Source organism: Rhipicephalus sanguineus, chromosome 5, assembly GCF_013339695.2.
Source record: "Rhipicephalus sanguineus isolate Rsan-2018 chromosome 5, BIME_Rsan_1.4, whole genome shotgun sequence".
Classification (NCBI taxonomy): domain Eukaryota; kingdom Metazoa; phylum Arthropoda; class Arachnida; order Ixodida; family Ixodidae; genus Rhipicephalus; species Rhipicephalus sanguineus.
This window is the reverse complement of record NC_051180.1, coordinates 202,526,453-202,550,065: the sequence shown is the minus strand read 5'-3', so window position 1 is coordinate 202,550,065 and position 23,613 is coordinate 202,526,453. Positions and strand designations below refer to the sequence as shown.

General features: G+C 46.5%; 1 protein-coding gene across 1 annotated transcript in view; it reads right to left on the bottom strand.

Annotated features, from left to right (window-relative positions):
• The window catches only part of LOC119395186 (NGFI-A-binding protein homolog), a 1,247,109-nt gene that overhangs the window by 849,440 nt on the left and 374,056 nt on the right, over positions 1 to 23,613 (bottom strand). Inside the window, exon 2 of the mRNA XM_049416112.1 lies at positions 17,173 to 17,238. Within this exon, the coding sequence (XP_049272069.1) occupies positions 17,173 to 17,238 (66 nt within the window). The remainder of the gene's footprint in view (positions 1 to 17,172; positions 17,239 to 23,613) is intronic.

Here is a 23,613-nt window from a genome sequence, read left to right as displayed (position 1 = left end):
GGGCAGGCCCATTGTCCTCTCCGCTTCTTTGCCGAAACGAATAAACGCCATGTTTGACGATCCCTAATCTAACACAGAATGCTTGAAAGACGGTGGGAAAAAAGAGGAAACAGCGGGCTTTTCCCGGCGCCAAATAAAAGGAAAGGGGTTTTCCATAAAAGCGCGAGTAAACAAAAAGCCCACCATGGCGGGGCTCGGACAAAGGCTTCCAGGTAGCCGAGGTTTGAGAAAAAAAAAAAAAAAAAACAACGCGGCGGCCATTGTTCTCCGCCGCAACGGCCTCGCGGGGTTTGGGCGGCTTTGGCTCCTTCGCTTTCTTTGGCGGTCTTCGCGGAAGTTGCAGGACTACCATGCATGAACCTCGCCGCAAGCTGAGATTATCAACCGGCAAACTCTGCTTACATTGAAATGGGTTCCGTTCACATCGCCAGCGGAAAGGCACAAACAGATGTTACAAAAGAGAACTGCCCTGTACGTATTAGAAAGAACCTATTAAAGAGTTTGTTAACATTAAATTATGTAATGGTATAAGACAAAGATTCATCCTGAGCAAGCGGTGAGAGGCGGGCTAGCCGGTATGCATGTTTTTAAAGAAGGAATAAACAGCGCCGATACTCGACGAAGCGAAGGAAACACACGGACGCTGACTGCCAATTGAAGGTTTATTGAAAGGAAGCCGAATATCATTCCAAGTGAAACGTCCCAGCCCAAAATTCGACCACCAGCGATTCTATTGAAAGAGTGATGTTAGTAAAGTATTTTCGTTCTAGAAAATGATCTGGTCACGTGACGGCCCTTTGAATATTCCGGCGAGAAGGAAAAGATGGGTGGGAATAAACTACGCCTTTTCACCCTGAAACTGGGTAAAATGGCACATTGTCTTTTGAAGCATTTTATTGTCATTGTTCTTTCACGTGACGTCACAAGAAAAACCATATATTAATTTAGCGGCTAGCACAGAAGCAAGAAAATGTGCAAATTGAGAAAATTTTTGTAAAACCAGCAGCAATGTTTCGGCCGCAAAAAGCTTTTAGCTATTTTACCAGTTTAGGTAGTATCTGCTAAAAGTATTTTCAACCTTTGAAAACAAGCATATATTGAGAAAAACGCTTGCAAAGTTGACAAAAAATGACTTTTTGGGGCGATTCACTCGTAAATTAAGCATTGAGGCCTTCGCGATAAAAAATATGTCAGAGACAGATATGCTACTATACGTCTCCTCTTGTGATGTGGACATTTTTGTTCCTGTAAATTTTGTTTCAAGCGAAAAAATAATTTTTCATGCCCACAACCAATGTCACTGGTAGGCGCTGGCAAACAGAAGCGTTTTCCGTGGTTTTAGGTAAATTATTTCGATTGATTCTTGATTAGTTCTGTAGTTCATATTATTTTAGACATTGTTAGCTTATTTCCGCTGGTTTTGAGCATTGTCAGCCTTGTTTTAGGTCTGTATTGACCACTGCGGGACAATGAGGCATCAGACTGTAGATAACGTTTTGAACCTTTGCTACCACGAGCAAGACCGCAACCTCTCAGCAGAGTGGAACTTCTTTGCCACTTGACATGGCAAAAGCGCATGCGACGATGCTGGCGGCCCACTGAAACGTCTGGCAGCAAGAGCAAGTCTACGGAGGCCACATACTGGTCAGATTCCGTCACCACTTTATTTGTTTGGCTGGACCAAAAGTATTGTAAAGGGGGTTGCAGTGATTTGCCTGCCACAATTCAGGAAAAGAGACTTCAGAAGGGAGAGCGTTTGGGCGTGTTGGTTGTTCAGCGTTCTTCAGAAACCACAGTGCAAAAAATCACAGCATATCCACGGAGTGAATGATGATGAGTGGGCGAAGCTGCGGAGGTTCATCGGTAAACCGTGAATCTTCCGTGAATTCTGCCCAGTACATCATGACCGACGTGAGATCGGGCGCGTTTATACTAAAGGTTCGATGAGTTATGATGACTTGCAGCTCACTTTAATTTTACATATACGCTGTGAATTTTCATTGTTTAGAAAACCATTGCTTTAGAAAACATCTGGCGTCTTTCGTTAAGCAGCTGGCGTCTTTTCATTTTGCTTTAGAGACATCTGGCGTTCTTTCGTTTTGCTTTTAGAAAACATCTGGCGTCTTTCGTTGGTTTATTTCATCAATCAACGGCGTTTTGAACAAAATTTTTATTGTTTAATCACGCACAGGAGAAATCTCACCAGGCACTACCTTGGAGGTAAACAATGGCTGCTAATGGGAATGAGAGACAGAAGAAGTCGGCTTTTAGCTAACACTTACACTTCTACTTTTACTAACGTTTCCTACTGGAACATGCCAATGGCTGCTAATGGGGAATGCGAGACAGAAGAATTCGGCTTTTAGTTAACGTGCACGCTGCGAATTTTTTATTGTTCAACAACGCACAGGAAAAATCTCCCACAGGCACCACCTTGGAGGTCAAGATCTGATACTAGCGTTACGACTGGTTACACACTACTACGAGGGACGAACGGGTGCCGCCTTAAGGAGTTTCGCCCCTAAAAAATCACAGCATATCCACGGAGTGAATGATGATGAGTGGGCGAAGCTGCGGAGGTTCATCGGTAAACCATGAATCTTCCGTGAATTCTGCCCAGTACATCATCACCGATGTGAGATCGGGCGCGTTTATACTAAAGGTTCGATGAGTTATGATGACTTGCAGCTCACTTTAATTTTACATATACGCTGTGAATTTTCATTGTTTAGAAAACCATTGCTTTAGAAAACATCTGGCGTCTTTCGTTAAGCAGCTGGCGTCTTTTCGTTTTGCTTTAGAGACATCTGGCGTTCTTTCGTTTTGCTTTTAGAAAACATCTGGCGTCTTTCGTTGGTTTATTTCATCAATCAACGGCGTTTTGAACAAAATTTTTATTGTTTAATCACGCACAGGAGAAATCTCACCAGGCACTACCTTGGAGGTAAACAATGGCTGCTAATGGGAATGAGAGACAGAAGAAGTCGGCTTTTAGCTAACACTTACACTTCTACTTCTACTAACGTTTCCTACTGGAACATGCCAATGGCTGCTAATGGGGAATGAGAGACAGAAGAATTCGGCTTTTAGTTAACGCGCACGCTGCGAATTTTTCATTGTTCAACAACGCACAGGAAAAATCTCCCACAGGCACCACCTTGGAGGTCAAGATCTGGTACTAGCGTTACGACTGGTTACGCACTACTACGAGGGACGAACGGGTGCCGCCTTAAGGAGCTTCGCCCCTAAAAGAACGCGGGAGAAGAAAGAGACCAGTTAGACAAGCGCTCGCCCGTTTGTCCTGGTCTCTTTCTTGTCCCGTGTTCTTTCTTGCGATATATGGTTTCGGAAGAAAAGAGAGCCCGGCTCGCTGAGAGATTCGCCATGGTGATCTCTGTCAGAGGGACCCTACACAAATGTACCATTTCGAACCGCCTACTCTTTCAACACGGGCCGCCGTGGTGGTGTAGGGGTTACGATGCTCGGCTGCTGACAGCGAAGGTCGCGGGTTCGATCCCGGCCGCTGTGGTCGCGTTTCGATGGAGGAAAAATGCTAGATCCCCGTGTACTGTGCGATGTCAGTGCATGTTAAAGAACACCAGATGGTCGAAATTCATGGAGCCCTCCACTATGGCGTGCCTCATAATCATGTCATGGTTTTGTCACGTAAAACCCCAGATATGGTTATTGCTCTTTCAGAACTTCAAGTTGGGAGTACATCATTCTCCAACACTCATGTACTTCAATTGAGAAAGCCGGTGTGAGTGACAAGGTAGCCTACTTTGACATTAACGATTAAGGTGTAGAAAATGCGACCAGAGGACGGCACATCGGAAAGCAAGGGGCCTGAACGACAAGAAATTTACGTTTTGAAGCCATAATTTCCTTTTGCAGGCGTTGGTAAACAATGAAAGGCTGTTCTTGTGCTAGTGTGAAACACCGGGAGCTAGGAGTCATGTTATTCACGCATCTGTGTGGCATAAAATGAAGCAGAGTCAGCCAATAAATACCACGGCCAAAGGCTTATGCCCATGCTGTGCTCGTCTGCCCGACTTCCCCTAGTGCCGAGAAAGCCAGTTATGAAGGCACAAAAGTAAGCTAACTCCAATATACATGCGAAATGACGCTAACAGAGTCCTCATGCAAGCCAACAGAATGGCTGAGAAAAAGCACGCGTTCTGCAGTAAAGACAGATATCGGTAGTGTCTGCCAGTGATATTGGTTGTGGATATCAAAAATTATTTTTTCGCTTTAAACACAATTTACAGGAATAAAAATTTCCACATCACAAGAGACGCCCCGAGGGACCTAAATAAAGTTTTTCCATACCATACAATCACAAGAGAAGACGTTGGAGCATATAATGAATCTTCTCTTATATTTTTATCGCGAGGGCCTCAATGCTTAATTTACGAATAAATCTCACCAAAAAGTCATTTTTTTCTCAACTTCGCAAGCATTTTTCTCAATAAACGATTGTTTACAAAGGTTGAAAATATTTTTAGCAGATACGACGTAGAGTGGTAAGAGAGCTAAAAAATTTTTGCGGCTGAAACATCGCGCCGGTTTTACGAAAACTGCCTCAATTTGCACGTTTTCTTGCTTCTTTGCTAAGCCTATTTAAGCCGGGAAATTATATGGCTTTACTTGTTACTTCACGTGAAAGAACAACGACAATAGACTGGTTTAAACCACAATGTGCCATTGTACCCAGTTTCGAGGATGAATACGCATAATATATTCCCACCCAACTTTTTCTTCTTGCCGGAATATTCAAAGGGCCGTCACCTGACCAGATAATTTTTCTGAACGAAAATACTTCACTAGCATCCCTCTCACACAGTTACCTTCTAGCTCAATTTTTTTTAATAGAATCGCTGGTGGTCGCATTTTGGGCTGGGGCGTTTCACTTGGAATGACCCATACATAAAAAAGAACGAAAAAAAGGCGTGAACAAAGACTAGGTAACACTCTTTTCAACCATGGTCGCGACGTGAGATAGCGGATTTCGTTATCTCGCGAGACGGCACGCTTGTAAAAATCTTCCCTTTTTCCTCGTGTGTTTCCTGCTCTTCGTCCTGTATCTGCCCTGTTTATTCCTTCTTTAAAAAGATTCATCCACTGGGTATAAATACATGAATATGTGAGTTCAACGATGAACGGTCCTGCGTAACCGGAAAATGTAGGGGGGGGGGCGTTTTAGATAAACAAAACAGATATGGAAGTCTTTGAAGTGATGTGCCGCTCGGAGCGAAGGCGGCAAGAGTGGAACACACCTATGACCACCAGAGGGCGTCAAGGTGGAAGTTGACCAATGAACCCACGCATGCTACCAGAGTGAGGGCTCCGTCCAGGAAGCCCATTACAGCGTTTTTAGTTTGAAACAGACACCTGCAACCAGCATGCCACGCAAGGTTTATGAGCATACCACTACAAGGCTTGTTTCTCCCCTCGAATCTACTTTTTCACTGCGCTCGACATGGCTTTTGAAGGCGCTGCTCTCACGAGTGGTTGATCTTTCAGTAACCGCGCACTTTCAGCTCCGTACCGGCTGAAACGATTGCGTTTTACACTGAAGCTGTATGCCCCGAACGCTTTCGTCTCCGTGGGCAGGAACGACGCGGCATGCAGCTCAGTATTCCTTTCTATAAAGAAAACCACAAAACAAGCATCAAAACCGCATGATGGAGTAAACGCGAGCGCACGCTCTCCTCGCAGGATCTTCGCTATGCACCGTGCGTCGAGCGTTCGCCGCCGGATGAAGGTATACGTACGGACGCCGGTCAAGCGCCGCACGTATTTTAGCCTTAACAAGAACAGTGTCGCAGCGTTCAGCTGTTTCCTCTTTCCGACGCACCCCTGTGGTGTCGCTGTGACCCTGCCGCTGCTAGGGAGCCTTGATGCGCGTTTTGTGTACACATCGAAGCACACTAGCCGCTGCTAAAGTCACTGGAACGGGAAAAGTACCGCGTTCGTTTTCTCTTCGCCGCCGCGCCCTTTCGGCGGCTTCGCCACATAAATGGTCCAGCTCGCTCGCCTCGCTAGCGTCTCCCGGCCGCCCACACACGGCGCTTTGAAGGGCGATTGTTTTAGATGTGAAGCATCTTATAGCGGAGTTCAATCCGGTGGTGGTGGTGGTGGTGGTGTGCGGCGTGACCACCCTTACTGCACGTGCGCAAACCTTCTCCACTTCCCCTCTCTACTCCCTATCTCCCCTTTCCCTCTACACATCACCTCTCCCCTTCCCTTTCCCCCTCTCATTTCCCTTTCCCACCCCCCTATACACTTCCCCTCTCCCCTCCTTCTCTCCACTCCCCTCTCTCCTCCCCTTTCCCCTCCCCCTCTCCACTCCCCCTTTCCCCTCCCCCTCTCCACTTCCCCTCTGAAACGCGGGCTCTACATGCTGAAACACTGCTTCGCATCGCCTCATGGTCCCCTTTAGCGGGAGATGGTGTGATTTTTTATAGCCTCAGAAAAGTGTGCAGGGGACATTACGACATCCCGTATCGTTTTGACACTTCATCGCAAGCCTGTTGAGGTATCGAAGAAGGCCTGGGTGCTGCGTTTTGGGGTGCAGCAACCGGCGGGAAACGGGCAAAGCCCTCTTTGCTATTCCCAACGGGAAAAAGGATGCCAAGCGACGGGCTGTGTGGCTGCACAGAATACCGCGTGAAAATTTTGTTCCCACGACTGATACTTGCGTTTGTGGGGCAAGTGCTTCATTGAGAATTCGCAAATGTTGTTTCGGGGAATGTTGGCGTCTCCGCTGCACTAGTGCAGCTTGTTTTGCGTGGTTCAGCAGAAGGGTCATGCACAGTAACATTGCCGGGCAGCTCTTAATCATGTTTGCACTCTAAGAACTAAGAGAGTGCTGGGCACTCTCTTTGGGAGAGTATATTCTTGTCCCACATTTAACTCTCTTTTCCAGAGTAAATGACCTCTTCTTGAGGCAGAGTATAGTAATGCCCCCTGAGAGGGCTATAGTACTCCACCTCAACAGAGTAACATAACTCTTGCCGAAGCAGAGTAGCCGGACCCCTCCGAAAGGAGTAGTAGTACACCTAAAGAAAGAAATAGCGGAACCCGGGCGAAATAGGGCCTTAATATTGCATTTGAGAATTTATTCATGCGTTGATCGTAATGATGACATAATGACGAGCACTGCGACAAAAAAAAAAAGACGTGAGAAAAAAAAAAACACGCGCAAGTGAGATTCGAACCAGCGACCCTCAGATTGTGAGTCCGACGCGCTACCACAACGCCACACTCGAAGACGACCAACGCGTCCTTTTTCTTTCATGTTGTAACTGATTGCACTGACCATATCGGTGATCTGTCTTCATTTTCTTGTTTAGAAACGCCGGTTTGAGTATCTCCGTACATGCGACAACCAAACACAAGATAGTTCATTTCTTTGTTTTGTGCTTCCCGGTATCAGAACGTCAATCCGGCCTGTTTCTCAGCAAACAAGATTAGCGTAACCGATGATATGTGCGGCATTCGCATTGACCAGCTAAGCGGTTAGTCATTTCTGTGTAGAAAACGCTGTACTTCTGAACTGCACATTGAACACTTCAGTTTTCGTCACGCCCTTGGACATATTTTCGGTCATTATTGTTGACGTTCCGCGACTACAGCCGTAATAGCGCACTCTAGCCGTACGGACCATTTAGCTTAGGGAAGTGTACTCCGTGCGCGACGTTCGAGCGAAAAACGTGGATACTGAAATACGGAGAACTTAAAAACCTTTCGAATGTAGTTTCGATCGTCTACCGACTCGATGAGGTGATATTCGCTTATTTAACTGCACAAATCCAAAGCTAAAAACGCGGATATTAGGCTTTATTCCAGTGTCTTCCTGTACACTGAAAAGCACGGCGCTGGATTCCAGTGCATTCCAGTAATCTGAAAAGCACTGCGAGGCGCTAGAAACGCTGCTTTTTTTTATTAATTGTATCCAGCCCCGCGACGAATGCAGTGCTCTCTACTGTATATGCGTGTGCTTAATAATGAGTGGTCATCGCTCGCGGTATGCCGGCACATCGACATATACTATATATGAGGAGCAGGAGTATAACTGCGTTCTACCCTGTCATGCCAGAAGAGTATACGGGCATTCCACTCTCTCAGATAGAGGTAGAGTATAAGCACATTTCACTCTCTCCTTTCGTACAGAGTGAACGTACATTTCACTCTATGCGATGCTTTGCGAGAGTAAGAGAACGCTCTGAAGAGTAACTCGGCTTTCTTACTCTTGCGATACGCTTACCAGTTTTTAGAGTGTGGCGTAAAATTGACGCCTTTGGGCTGACATATAACGATCAGTGCGCCATGAAAACTGACTGCTACAGATTAGTATTGCGCGAAGTGACTCTATGACGAACATAAATAACTGTGTGTACCATGAAAACAATGGCACGCATGTCATGTAAGGCATGATTTACATGCCCTGCTCATGGTGCACCCGCAGCCGGTTCACTGGCTTGATATGCACCAAGATTGGAAGCGCGTGACGTGACTGTATAATTGTGCCTTTTGTGTCAATCCGGCAGATCCCACGCATTGTGGGAATCAATCTAATGCAAAGCAGTCAACAAAGAGCTGCATATATCGCCTTGTTCGGCTTTGAGGCAGATGAAGTCATTCATGTCATGACATCTAGTTCACTATAATATATCGCATGTTTGTCATGCATGCATGCATGCATGTAGAATCTGGTATATACAACGCATGACCTGTGATTTATGTGCTTCACGCACCCATGTCATGCCATAACATATTTGGTATACATCCAGTTAACAAAACGGCCGCAAGAGCGCAAAGATAGTGTAATGTAAACCATGACATATATGTCATGCATGTCAGGGTTTTCACGTTACCACCTGTCATTCATGTTCGTCATACAGTCACCTCGCGTTATACCAATTTTGGTGTATATCAAGCTATCAAACCGGCCGCGAGCGCACCATGAGCGTGGCAAGTAAGCGATGGTGTACATTACATGCAAGTCATGATTTTCATTTTACCACCTGTCACTAACGTTCATCATACAGAAATATCTCGTCATATCAGTTTTGGTATATATGCATTTCACTAAACGACCGCGAGCGCCCCGAGACCATGTCATGTAAATCATGTTTTACATGGTATGCCTGCCATGATTTGCACGTTATGATAAATAACTTATGTTCGTCATACTCTTGTCACACCATACAAAGTTTGGTGTATAGCAAGCCAGGCCCGTAGCCAGGAGGGTGAAGGAGCGGGGGTCCCGCCCCCCCCCCCCTCCCGGAATTTTTATTATACATGGTGTTTTACCGAAAATAAATAATGAAAATATGGGTTTTTCTGAAAGAGTCAAGGCTTTCAGCAAGTGCCCCCCCCCCCCCCCCCCGAAAAAAACTTCCTAGCTACGGGCCTGTATCAAGCCAGCGAAGCGGCCGCGAGCGCACCATGAGCATGGCATGTATATTATGCCGTACATGGCGTACATGCCATTATTTTCATGTTACCACCCGTAGTTTATATTTGTCATACGGTCATCTTTTGCCATACCAAATTTCGTACACATCGCATTACCAAAGCGGCCAGAGCACCTATAGTCGTGGGCGGCTGGCTAGATAGATAGATAGATAGATAGATAGATAGATAGATAGATAGATAGATAGATAGATAGATAGATAGATAGATAGATAGATAGATAGATAGATAGATAGATAGATAGATAGATAGATAGATAGATAGATAGATAGATAGATAGATAGATAGATAGATAGATAGATAGATAGATAGATAGATAGATAGATAGATAGATAGATAGATAGATAGATAGATAGATAGATACTACGTTCAAACTCGCAGAAATTCGCTAAGAAATGATTCGCATTTAGTAAATGCCGACAGCCAAGCGCGTAAATGCCGCGCAGTTCCCATTTCTTTGTCGTGTTAGTACACGTGCGTGCGCGTGTAGGCAAGTGAAAACTGCCACTATTTCTTCTATAATCAGTTACAGAACAACGGTATGCTTCATTCGGGGCTGCAAAAGCGCACGCAATGCTTAAAACATGCGTTACTCCGCGTGAAATGAACACCGCGCCGCCGCAGCTTCGGCCACGCTGGACCAAATATGGCGGGGGGCAGGACGGTCGCGGTACTTTTCCCGTTCCAGTGATTTTAGCCGCTGCTAGCCGCTGCTAATGTGTCTCGATGTGTGTGGTGCCCCCCCCCCTCCCCAAGCGCGCATCAAGGCACCCTAGCCACTGCGCCGTGGATGAACGCTCCCATTGAGTCCGGAACAATAGAGAAGGCCGTAAGAAAGAACGCCCACGCGCCCCTCGTCCGGCCGCGGACGAGTACGGAACTTCTTTGGCTTCTTGCAAATGGGGCTACTGGTGTTATGTGAAACGGGCAGGCTAAAAGTAAATAGACAAGGCGCTTATATAGTTGTGATCCCACTATTCTGTGTTCTTTATTTACATTTGTCTTCATTTAAATCCAAAATGTAATTTTTTAATCGCAGTAATAAATGCATTATAATAAGTTTATACCTATGGCTCATCATCACAAGAGCGATCACAGAGCTCCAAAACCGGGAAACGTTCTTGAAAATTCCAGCCGCCCACTAAAACAAAACGTCTGCGCGGAGTCACGTTGCACAGAATCGCTACAGAGAAACATTATTTTCCGTGGCTCCATCACGACTCCAAGTGTTCATGCGATGCGATATGTACGTGCACAGCCTGCTTTGTGTGCCCGCATTTCTAACGTGTGAGCTTTCGTCTTATTCCGCTATATGGTGCGAGAGCTAAATGATACGCCCGCACAATCGTAGCAATAAGCGTAATGGTGTATAGGTCCACTAAACACGGCATGGGGCAAGGTCCATTCGCTTGACCAAATATCTGGCTTGAAAAAAAAAAAAGACAATTGCCAATTCCGTGCGGAGAGTTGTCCCCTCACTTCGAATCGTATGCACCCAATCAGTAAGGCTCGGTACGCTTATAAGCGACTTTGTCCCCAAACTGAGACGAACCGGGAAAATAAATGGAAATCTCTTCGTTCGCCACCTGCCAGTCCTTTCCCCCTATGTCCAGCAGCCAGCTTCTATCGGTACACCATAGTGAGGAAGGCATACAGCATTTCAACAGGGAGACGAAAAGCACGGCACAAAGCGTGCACCAAAACTGCCGAAACCTTCAACCCCCGAAAAGGAGTTCTGTAGGTGGTAACCAAGAGTGGCGCAACGTTCGAGAATGAGAGAAACGAAGTTCTGCAGAGGTCTGCAAGGACATCCGAAATTTTCACCAGTCGTGGAAGTCGAGTGCCGGCTGCTTCACAACTCGCAATACCTATTTTGTGCGCGGCTAGCGCAAGCAGCGAAAGAAACTTTAGTGCGACAGGATATGTGACACACGCGCGCTTAAAGCCGCAATATCTTGATAATTTCCTTTTTCGCACAATTACATGCGAGAAAATAAACTGTAAACTATGCCACAAAACATTATCGACTGTAAATAGACTATCAATGGTGCGATTTGTGAAAAGAAGGTTAGCACAAATAGTTATTTTTTCCCTTTCGGCTGTTCATAGGTCTTTCGAAAACTACCGTAATAACCGGCAATGCAAATATCCGGCCTTCAAGGGGCACTGATCGGCGTACCTGCCATCATAGAGCTTCCTATAAATACACTAGGGGCAACTCTGGTGCTAGTGTCTATGGGCGCTGCAACGCATGGCGGTTCAGCCAGCATGGGTACAGTGAACTAGAAGGACTTCTAGTACTAACTCTAGTATTAAATTCACCATGCACCATTCTTCCAGTGAAATTAACTTTCCTAGACGCGACGGTATCTATCGAAGCAGAAAAATTAAAGACGACGCTTTACAGAAAGCCAACAGACAGCCAGCAATACCTAGATTACACTAGTCATCACCCGCGACACTGCAAACAAGGGATATTTGTAGGACAGGCGAGGCGTATAAGAAGGATCTGTAGCGATGACAGTGACTACATTCACCACTTAACCAACCTAAAGGAAAGATTAGTTAAAAGAAATTACCCACAAGATGCTCTAAACAAGGTCTAAAATGAAGCATGTCACCTAGATAGGAAATCATCACTAGCTCAAAGGGCCCCCGTAGCACAGCCCAACCAGCAGCCAGCATTTATAACCAAATACTCAAATGCGCTACCAAACAGAAATAATATCCTCCGTAAGTATTACCCAATGCTGGCAAGCAACGAGCGCCTTACAAAAGCGTTTCCCGGAGTACCAAAGGTAGTGTATCACCGCAATAGGAAATTTAAGGACATGTTAGTGCATGCAAAAGTAAAGCCTCATTCTACTGCCCATATAACACCTTGCTCTCGTCCAAGATGTAAGACTTGTAAACACCTTCAAGATGAGGTTATAGTTAAAAGCACCGCAACTGATTACGTCCATCATATAAAATCTAGTTTTAGCTGCAATAGTTCAAACGTTATCTACATGATCGAATGTTCATATTGTCAAAAACGGTACATTGGCGAAACGGGACAACCTGTTAATGTTAGATTAAACGGGCATCGCGCTGACACGGCGAAGAAGTTACCCAAAGCAGTGGCACAGCATTTTAATGTAGCAGGTCACCACTTCGAATATCTCCAACTTTACATACTTCAGTCAAACTTCCGGTCCCCAAGAGACAGAAAATATACAGAGTCATACCTTATTCTCAACTTCAATACACTTCAGCCAGCAGGTATTAACTGGGGGTGTGCGAATAGTGAAATTTCATCTCAAATCGAATTCGAATCGAATAGTGCCGAATAATAGCCAAAATATCTAATATCGAATCGAATATCAAATAGTATATTTACACGAAATGTGTACCGCCAGTTACGGCAAGACAAATGAAGAATCAGGGACGCTGCGGCGTGCTGACAGCTTCATATGACAAATGTAGTGTTGTGCTTCATCGCCATGTGTGCTCCGGGCCCAAAAGTCTTCGGGCACCCGTTCACAGCAGCGTTTTAACTGCGCGCTGAAACGACGGGAGTTTCTGAACTAGTGGTGCGGTGCGGCAGTGGCGACTGCCCAACGTGCACAAATTTTCACATGCAAAGCCAATCGCCGAGGGTTTCGCAAGCCCAAGTCAGGCAGTTGTACGGTGCTTGCGGGCATATGCGACCGAACTACGCAAGAAGTGCGTGCCTTCGTTTCCGGAGCGATGTTGTGAAGGACTTGACAGTTTTCTCACGTGTTTTTCTACATGCGGAAATGACATAATCTCCTTTAAGATCAACATGCGCTCGCTTTTGAACCACGATGTCGGTGAAAGTTTAATGAACGGCGACGTTTGCGTTAGTTTTAGCCACCCCACCCTAACCAAGTTGCACCATCAGCCTTTGTCTCGTTTTAGATATTCGTCCAGCAGAACTATTCAAAACTTCGAATACTAGCTATTCGAAAGTCGAATCGAATTATTCGATTAGGAACTATTCGATTCGAATTCGAAACTCGAATATTCGCACAACCCTAGGTAGTATTAACGTTTCTAAAGGGGCTCTTGAATCTACTCGGTATGGTACATACACAACGAAAAGCAATGAGAGTTAAGCCCTTTTTCTTCTAGGAATTTCGCACCTACTATTGTTAAAATGCCTCGTGGTTCCACTGATAATCATTCAGCGCAACGTATACCCTCCCCTCTTCCCCCCCTCCCGCTTTTTGTTTCCTTTCTTTTCGCCTTCCTTATGACTCACCCAGTTTGTCACGGCGGCCTCTCCCTCCCCCACCCCTACTCTGGCAGTTGCCCTCCCCTTCTCTCTTGTGGTGGAGAGGGCACGAAGCTTATACACACGATTGCCGGCGAGATCGAGCAGAGTCGGCACCTAGCGGCGAGCGGACGAAACCCCGCGGTGTGGATGGCTCCTTGCGTCGTCTGCTAGCCACACCGTGCTCGCATGTGTGCGTACGTCATGCGCGTCCTCAGATTACAGCTTATTCCGTTGTGCCAGCACAGTATCAAGTACTTGTATACGTATGCCTACAGGATATACATAAGCATTTCACGAGACTTGTATGCGCTCTAATAAGTGAGTACACGCCCGTGTCGGTATGGCGCTAGGTCTAACCATCGTACTGTCCATTCGCCAAAATTATTTCAATGTGGGTACCGCTTTATCGTTCAAGCACGTCACATAGTTATTTCGGCGTCGTCCTAAACGAAAAAAAAGTACTAAATGTCGAGGTGTGAATGCAGAATTTTAGTGACACCATCTCGTGATGTGTTGGCGATTTGGAAATCCTTGTGATACCGGAAAGCATGAACTACCGTCTGCAGAGGATGGTAAGCGGTAAAAAAGACCTGAAGCCACGCATTTCTACAGCAATACGCGTATTCATGCAAACAGAAAAGCAGAGTCCACAAAGTTCTACTTCATCTAATCACGCAGAAATACAGGTTCTCTTTCTTTGTAGCCGCTAGAGCAAGAAGGAAATACTTCAATGGCTCAGTCGCGCAACACCGTTTATATTGTGGTATGGGCAAAACACAATTTAAACACGTGCAAATAAAGCAAGAAAAAACATCGAGTACAGGGCAAAACACGAATGTGACTGAAGGTCAGTACCCCATCGATTGGCAGATTGCACTTCTCTCACAATTAATAGGTACGTTAGGACGGTTACGTGCACTGATGTGGCAATGGAGGGCACATACATCACCATTAGGCTGCAGTCAACGCGCTTTACTCGCCAACAATCGACTCAAACCGCATACGGCGAAGCGCCGCTGCGTACATTTGTATTCGCGTCGCCGACCCTCCTATCCACACAAACGCGGCGACGGTGCTGCCACCTATAGCCCAATCTCGCGGCGAATAGCTAAGGAAATCAGTTCCAGCCTTGAAGAAGACAAGTCCACTTGTCGAAACATCGGCTCGAGCACCCACCCCCTGTTTACGGATTTTTTCATTTCTAGTACACCGTAGCATGGGAATGATAGGTAGTACATGGATTTGTCTAAAGTTCGTTGTTTGGCTTCGCTTGGCTCCGTGTGGCCTGCATCCGCTTTGTCGCAAGAAGTTCAGCAAACGTTCAGCAGTTCCACTTCGCCACCTTGACCATTTTAGGCTCAATAATTCAAATCTGGTCGCGAGGTTCACAACGACCCATTCTTTTATCCGAAACAAATACCAAAACACAACAACCAAAGCCACAAGTGCGGTCGAAACTGCAAGCACGAGGATTAAGCAAATCCGTGTACTACCCATAATTTTAGAAGGGCATCTACTTGGGCTTGTTGGTTTGCCATTACTCGTGCACTAGTCCAATCACGCCCATTATTCCCATGGTGGCTGAACGATCCCAGCGCCAGAGTTCCCCCTAGTTAATATTGGGAAGCTCTATGCCTGTCATACGCGCTCTGCGTCCCACAAGAACACGGGAAATCTTCTAGTGAGTTGCAAGGAACGCGCATCGGCGTGCCTGCTATACGCTGTCCGCGTCAAACAAGAACTCTTGACAGGAAGCACGTGCACGGCATAAAAGGAGCGTGTCGGCTCTCTCTCTCTGGCCTTCGCAGATCCTCTTGTGTGCTCTCGGGATGTAAAGGTGCGTCTGCACACTTTTGTTTTGTAAAAACGACTGTAAACATGTAACTAAAACGCGTATTTTCCTTCGGAACAAGCTTCTCAAGAGTCCTCATCGCCAAACTTTGGCGTCAGCTTCAACCCCTCCTCAATCCCATCAGTACACATGGTGCACGCGGTTTGTTATCATTTTAACACGAAAGTGTTTTATGCCGGGGTCCACTAAGACTTCACTGACGTATTTCTGTCACGGATATGACGTTGGTAAAATGCACACTAACGGATGAGAAAGAAAGAAAAACTGAAGAAAAAGTTCCGCCGCCGGGAATCGAACTCATGACCTCTCGGTCCGCGACTAAACCGGCCGGCGCTCTACCGACTACGCCTCCGAGGCGTATGCGCCTTATATCTCGCATACCTATATCTCGCCTTATATCTCGCCAAACGCGCCTTATATCTCGCATACATTCTCTGCCGCACGGTGCTCTCTCCTGGCGGAGCTAGGCGGGGCGGGGTGGTGCCGCCGTCTGTGAGCGGTGAAGTGAAGTACTGTGCCATGACACTGAGGAGCACCGATAGGGAGCGATCTGGCGACGACGCAGTTAGAGCATGACCTCCGAGATTGGCATGGCATGCACATTTCGCGCTACGGTGCGCACACTTGGTCATAGTGGCTTCGCCAAAGTTGGCTCGAAACAATGCCTGGGCCTTTTTCAAGGTGCACTCAATGTCCGGCTAGGTAAGCTGTCTGAAGTCTTGCGGGCCGTCTAACTTCATGTCAATACCATTGTTCTGCGCTATCCGAACACAGTATTCTATCCTTTCATGCAAGAAATTCTAATTCAGCCTTGAAGCTGCCTCGCCTGTCTATCCTGCCCATTCTTGTCCAGTGGCCCGCAGAAGGCTCTGGTGGACTGAAATGCGCGACGAAAACAGACGTGATGCAGAAGGAGAAGTACCGAGCACAGCACCAAGTGTGGGCAATGGCATTGACACGAAACGTGATCATTCGCAGGTTGAACACGAAAAGCCAAGAGGGCAATACTGTGCAAGTGTTGTTTGCTGTGCCAGTTGGTTCTTACTGATACTCGAGAAAAATAGCAAAAACAAGCACGAAGGGAAATAGAGATACCACTTCGCTAGGCTAGAAACTGAAGTACAATTGAAAATCCAGACATTCCCCAAGCAACCAATCGCGGACGCATAAGCAATGCCGTTAGCCAAAAAATTATAAAAACACAATTCACCCTTAGTGGTACTTTCTGTTTAAAGGTCAATCTTTTAGGAAAGCTATCTAATTATCGCTCATACAAATAGCAGGAATACCAGTGCATTTTGTTTGATGTATGCTTCGGAGGCTTTCATCCGGCTCCATCAAACAACTGTCTGCGTTTTCAGCTATTTATAATCAGTGTAGTAATGGCAGTACTGTTCAACATTCGGTTTTCGTTGAGAGCGAGCTACTCTGACAGTTAGCGTTGTTGGTCTCGCGTTCCTAGTTCTCGCAAATACGCCTTTCGAGGGTATGGCAGTTTTCTTTTTTTTATTCTATTCAGGCACAAATGGTAGCAGAGGGCAAAGCAAGCAGGAACACTCACACTGGGTCCTCCCATCAAGCTTTCGAAAAAGGCCGCGTACTCGGTAAGACCATCTTGGCGCCTTACCTGCAAAAGATTCGCAAGGAGGATTATTAGCACAGCGTTTCACAAGCACGAAATTATGACACGTCCTCATCTTCCTGACCCTCCGACGGTGAGGAGCTCGGGAGAACTCACGAAGCAATCTAACAAAATTTAGCGAAGCTTGCACTGAAGATCCGATGGGCACCTAAGCAGTCCTGGCTCTTGCTGTTTTGATTTCTTTCTATTTCTTTCTTTTTCTCCGTCTTTCGTGCATGACTTGATCGCCTGTCTTTCTTTGATTCTCCCTCCTTCTATCCCGTTTCGTTTATGCCTGCCTATTTCCCTCTTTCTATGCTGTTCTTTACTTTCTCCTCTCTGCCCTCACTTGCCTTTCCCACCCCTTTGCTCTCTACACTACACGAGTCTTTGCTATGCTCTGCCAGCGTATACCTAGGGATGGCCGAGTGAATACGACGCTCGACTTCGGATCGAGGCCACGTTGGTTCGAATCTCGCCTCGGGAAGAACCCTAAAATCTCTCGCTTTCTCCATCTCTCTTCCTTTCTCCGTACTCGTTGTCTCGGCCATGATATGAAAAAGACGACGAGGATGAAAAGGACGGAAAGAACGCGAGCTGGTTCATGCTTTCTGTTCGGCGGCGCCACGTGACGTCACACCAGCTTCGCCCGTCGCACATGTTCTGGGAGTGACATCATTGCTCGGCGAGCTTTTTCCAGTACACCGATTACTTAAGCAGCGCCGCTGTTAAAAAAGCAACCATCCGTAATTAGAGCTCTTCAACATGGTGGCGCCACAAGTTTCGCCATGTATCGCCATTCTTACGTCCTCTATATAACATGTATGCTACTGCCACACTTTTCCGAGTTGTTTAAAGCCTGCTGTTTCTTGAGTTTAAAATTTAATATTTCAACGTGTCTTGCGCCTTACTGTGTGAGCAATGACAGTGACTGCGTCAATATTTCGTTCGACCTTAAGAAAAGTGTAAAGCGCGAGACAGACGGTACGATTTTCCATGCGATGTGCTGGCCGACGCGGCTGTGGGGGAGAGGGAATGGTGGCTGTCCGATGCTATGAAAGGTCACCATCCCGGTTCCCCCACCGCCATGTCGGACGTCGCATCGCACGGAAAATCGTACCGTCTGTCTCGGCCTTAAGGCATAGCAAACGCGTGGACGTGAGGATATAGGCGTCCATAATCAAGGGATGCATATACGTGCGTGCGTCTTCCAGCTCCCGCAATTTTCACTAGACAGCATTAACTGGTTCTCTCAGACGTTTGTGAATATGGTATTACCGCGCTGCATGCGCAATGTCCAAGTTGTTCCGATGTATTCGCTACTACACATTCACCCAAGTGTTTGCGTCACCTGCACGTAATACTGCGTTTGATACGACGCCTCAAGAATGAGACGAAACACGTTGCAAGGTGCTCTCGTCTTGCTTTGTCTGAATCGAAGCTGGGATGGGGAATCGCGAGCTTCTCTGAGAAGAGTGAAGAAAAGGAAGGAAATTTCGTGGCTCCGCTGCGCCACCGAGAGTGATTGTTCGGGTAACACGCCCGTATACAAGAGAACGAGCAACTAAATTGCACCTCGCGCCGGAATGCCTGCCGCATGCGCTCCAGCCCATCCAGATTGCTCGGTGGACTTGCGTTTTATGAGTACGGTATTGACCTACATATACACATTCTTGCACTGATTGATAGAGCTGGCTGCCAACTCCCGTTCTTTCGCCAATCCATTGGACGTAATCTTTGTCTCTGCATGCCCATTTACAGCCTTGTTTTATTATTTTCTCAGTTTATGTCTTTAATTATATCTTGAAATTTGTCGCTTTACTCCTGACGATCCTAATGTCAGCTGCAAAAAGTATTCTCCACCGATGTTCATTTTTATTTCAACCCAATGTAGCCATTCGAGTACTTATAGAAGTGGACCACATTACAGTAAAACCTCGGTGATACGATCACGGCTCGTACGAATTTCGGGGTGATACGAATTTGTCTGTGGTCCCGACCAAGGCCCATTAGCATGCAATGTATTGGCGTACGGTTGTTGCGAACCGATTTGCACCACGCGACGTTTGATACGAACGTACGCTAGCGCACACGTGCGAAAAGGTGCTGCCAGTGCGGTCGCGGAAGACGCGGCAGTCGCGCGCGGGCGCAGGAATGCGCGCTGCGCGACCATAAACGGTGCGTCGTTGCCTCCGAGATAATGCGCGCGAACCTTGGAGGCCTCTATGCGCCTTCGCGTTTAGATTACAGATGACGTTGACGTCGCGCTTTTTTTTCCGACACGTTGACGCGTGCTCCCGTGCTCGAGGTAGCAGCGTCTTTTTACTGTGTTAACACGTGCCTGCCACGTCGGTTGTATGAAACAAGACTAAAACTTGTGCTGCGGGTCCGTCATGAAGTCCCATGAAAGGTGGACGAAGATCCCAAGAGACGAAGCGGATGGTCTTGGCGAAACAGCTTGGCCTCTATCGCGTGCAAAGCGCTTCTTAAGTCACTTTCACCGCAGTGCTTTGGTATCATGCAAAAAAGCGTAGTTAGATTATTAAGGGGCTACTAGCGGTCATGGGGCGCAACACATCGGGTTCATTAATATACGCGCGCATGCATCGTATATTTACGAGTACAACTATGATCGTTAACGTCTAAAAACCATACTGGCAAGCATTCAGAGCTGTTCATGACGTCGCTGCGGCCCTGAGAAACACTAAATCAAAACGAATGCCAACTTTCTTTTGTCGCATACTAATTTTCCATGTTTTCTGGTGATACGAATTTCAGATGATACGAATATTTTTGGTAACCCCACGAGATTCGTATCACCGAGGTTTTACTGTATTTCCATTCTTTTCGACTTTCTTCCTTTTCTTGTGGTATAGCTGTCGGCTAATGTGTTTACATACGTTTCAAGTGCTACGGAGGAATTGTTCTAGGAGAGTGCTTCGCATATCTTTTGGTATACTCCATGTAAGTTCATCGTGGGCTTTAGTTATTCAGGCATTTCTATAGCTGGGGCGTTGATCCACAGTGGAGAAAAAGCAATGAAGGGCAGAGAAGGTTCGATCACATTGAGCAGCCCGTGTCGCTGAAAATCCGGTGTTGTCGGAGTCATTGTCCTTCGGCGAAAAATTCCGATGCATGCGAAGAATCAGAAATCAGGGTAAACGAACGCAAATATTCCGCGTGGCGGTAAAGTGTTCTATACCACGCACCCACGACAACAGCGCTCGAAACTAATTCGGAATAAGACCCTGTGCAAAGGCCATATCTGTCACGTTGACAGATGCAATATTGTGTGGCAGAAGCGCGAAATCGCATTCACCATCACATCGCGTAAAAGGCGCTATGAGTCAGTGGTTCGATAGGTCGGCAAAAGATGTGGAGCTCACTCAGACTCACGCATGAAATATATTTTGCGTTTAGGGCTCACTCGGACTCAGACTCGCTGAAATTTTTCTCAACCAAACTCACTCGGACTCAAACTCACCAAAATATTGCTCGCTCGAACTCACTCAGACTCACACTCACGGCTCGATCTGAGTCTGAGTGAGTCGACTCATGAGTTTATTAGCGTATAATTAACTTTCTCGACCATAGTGTCAACGCTCTTTAACATGAATATCCCATATAACTGGTTTTCTAATTGGCGCGTTTTGATACCATACCTTCAAATAGGAGTTATCAATGGTTACAGTCCAGTAAGGACGTTTTTATCGAAGGAGATGACTCACACGAGATATTTTATTAAGAACTTTCCGTGAAAGATTTTGCCATAGAGAGGTCAAACCTCCTCCCATCGCCCCCCTCCGCAACTCGCGTCTGTGATAAATAAATATTGAGATGGCGTATGAACGCCAGTGCTGTGAAGTATGTGTGAGCAGATGTGAGTATAAGCGTTAGTCATAATAAGGCTAATAGTAATGCTGAAGTTGAGTAGATAGGACCATAGGTCGGCAAAAAAATTTGGGGCTCACTCAGACTCACTCATGAAATATATTTTGCCGTTAGGGCTCACTCGGACTCAGACTCACCAAAATTTTTCTCAACCAAACTCCCTCGGACTCAGACTCGCGGCTCGATCTGAGTCTCAGTGAGTCTGAGTGAGTCGGCTCATGAGTGAGTTTGCCGACCTGTGAGTGGTTCAGAGGTGCAAAGGGCTCAGCAACTGTTAGACATGCGTGCCTGATGTTTGTTCACTGTTGCCGCAGAATTTTGCGGATTCATCTGTTTGGATTTGTGGAACGTGAAATTTCCCCACGTACAAAATGAGGGGCTCTAGTACATAATTCATCATCATAAGCACCAACAAAGTGCGCAGCTACGTGCATTACAGACGCGTAATGGGAACTTGGCAAAACAGCGAATTATGGTGCAGTGGGTATTTCGCAACTGTGCTTGCAGTAACGGAGAGTTTGTCACACGAAGGCTGCAGGCGGCGTCACTTCCTTCGCGGTGTCCACAGAGAAGCGAAGAATGGCAAGAGGACGCGTTCCACTCTTAAAGGGTCCTCAGATTTCGTTTTGTATGAGCAAATTATTCAGTACCAGGCAATGGCCAACCGTGTTCTTTGAGGCTAAACATATCGACAGAATTTCCTGTCTTGTTGGGTTGGTTAATTTTGACGTTCGAGTGCATCCAACCAAGAATAGTTCTATTTTGCCGACATTTCGCCATCGATTCGGTTACCTCTTCGGAGGGAGTGACAGACGACGAGGGGGCTTTTTCTTTGGCCGGGGACGAATCCACCTTTCGCAATGCATTGTGGCGCCATCGGGCAGCGGGCACGCGAAACAATTTGGCAGAATACATTGCCGCCGTACGCAATACTTGTGAGCTGACAAGAAGCGTGCGGATGTTGGATCCGATGGCAGTCATGGAAGTCTTATTACGTGACATCACCATTCATATTTTTGAGACGACGCTGTCTAAATGGTATCTTGTCTATTCAAGTGCTTTCTTTTCTAATTTTACAATAAAAACGTTGCTTGGTAAGTAACTTTAAACCCCCCTGTATGTATGTTGTGTGCTCGATCCCTTCATGAGCTACGGAGCAAGCGGCGCCTGATTGGCGAGCCAAAATCTTCTCATATCATAGCAACCATTGCGTAGGAAAACTGCCGGAACGGTTTAAGGACAGCCGGAAACATGAGGGAAATTAATCGTGCATAATTGGGAGTTGAGAGTGTCGGACCCTCGCTGGCCCACTACTTCCACTACACGAACGAGGAAGCTCAACACACCCTAGTCAACCATCAAATGCGCTTAAGTTGCCCTTGACGACCAATCGGTTACTCTGACAGTCATCAGCCTCAAACGTTAAATATCCTCAATAACTCGACCCCTCGTAGACATTATTTAGAGATGCGCGCTTACCACCTTTATTTGCACTGTGATTCTGCTCGCCGGTTAACATTGCGCATGTTATTATGCTTGAAATTGGTTGCACCACCGTTCGGCTTAAACTGAAAAAGTGTAGTTACGCGGGCTTGTATTGGCGTTCGAGAACAGTTCGAGGAAGGCACACAGAATGGAAGCGACAAGACAGTCGCTTCCATCCTGTGTCGGCGTCCTATCGCTGTTTTGAAATTTCCGTATTTGGTTTCTTTCTTGTCTCCAAGCTACAGCGCCGTAGCAAAATACTGGAGTTTTTCTTTTCCAAGATGTTGCTTAGTGAACCGAGAGAGTCTGTCTTGTGTAGACGCTGCAACCTTGTAAATTTCACTGCGTGGCTTACGCGAGCCGCTGTTGACCTTCAATGCTGACTCTGGTGGCACTGTTCGTGCGGAATCTCACCGAGGGAGACACTGAAACAACAATGTTATTGTTCTGATTACAATCGGAATATTAGAGCTGGGCTAGTTGGTGCGGATAGACTACAGACATAATTAGCGCAGTTGTTTGTTTTCTTCATGTTCACGCTAATTACTTATGCCTGATGATGGGATGGGAAGTTACGCATTGCTCATTCGAGCAGCATATTACAGGTCTCGAACGAAATGAAGCCACTCAGTGGGGCTGCACAAGGTGTGCGCACTGGTTGGGGAACTTGGCCTGGTCGAGTCAGGGCGGGAGGGGCCACGCCACGCTGACGACTCTCGGCAAGACTTATCTATTCTGGATGCGCTCTAGAGGCACAGCTCCCCTATCACACCAATAACGACCGCGACTTGTACAAAAAGTAACTGCATAACTTCGACCCACAATTTCATGGACTGCCGAGATACTAGGAAAGAAAGTGCGATGAAATTGCATTGATAAGATAAATTAATGGGCCTCTATTATTAGCAAACACCGAAATAACTTTCAAACGTAGCTCTACTTTCGGACTGCACGCAGCGCGCTCAACCAAGAGTGGTTCTTGAATGAAGAGACGCTATTTTCTGC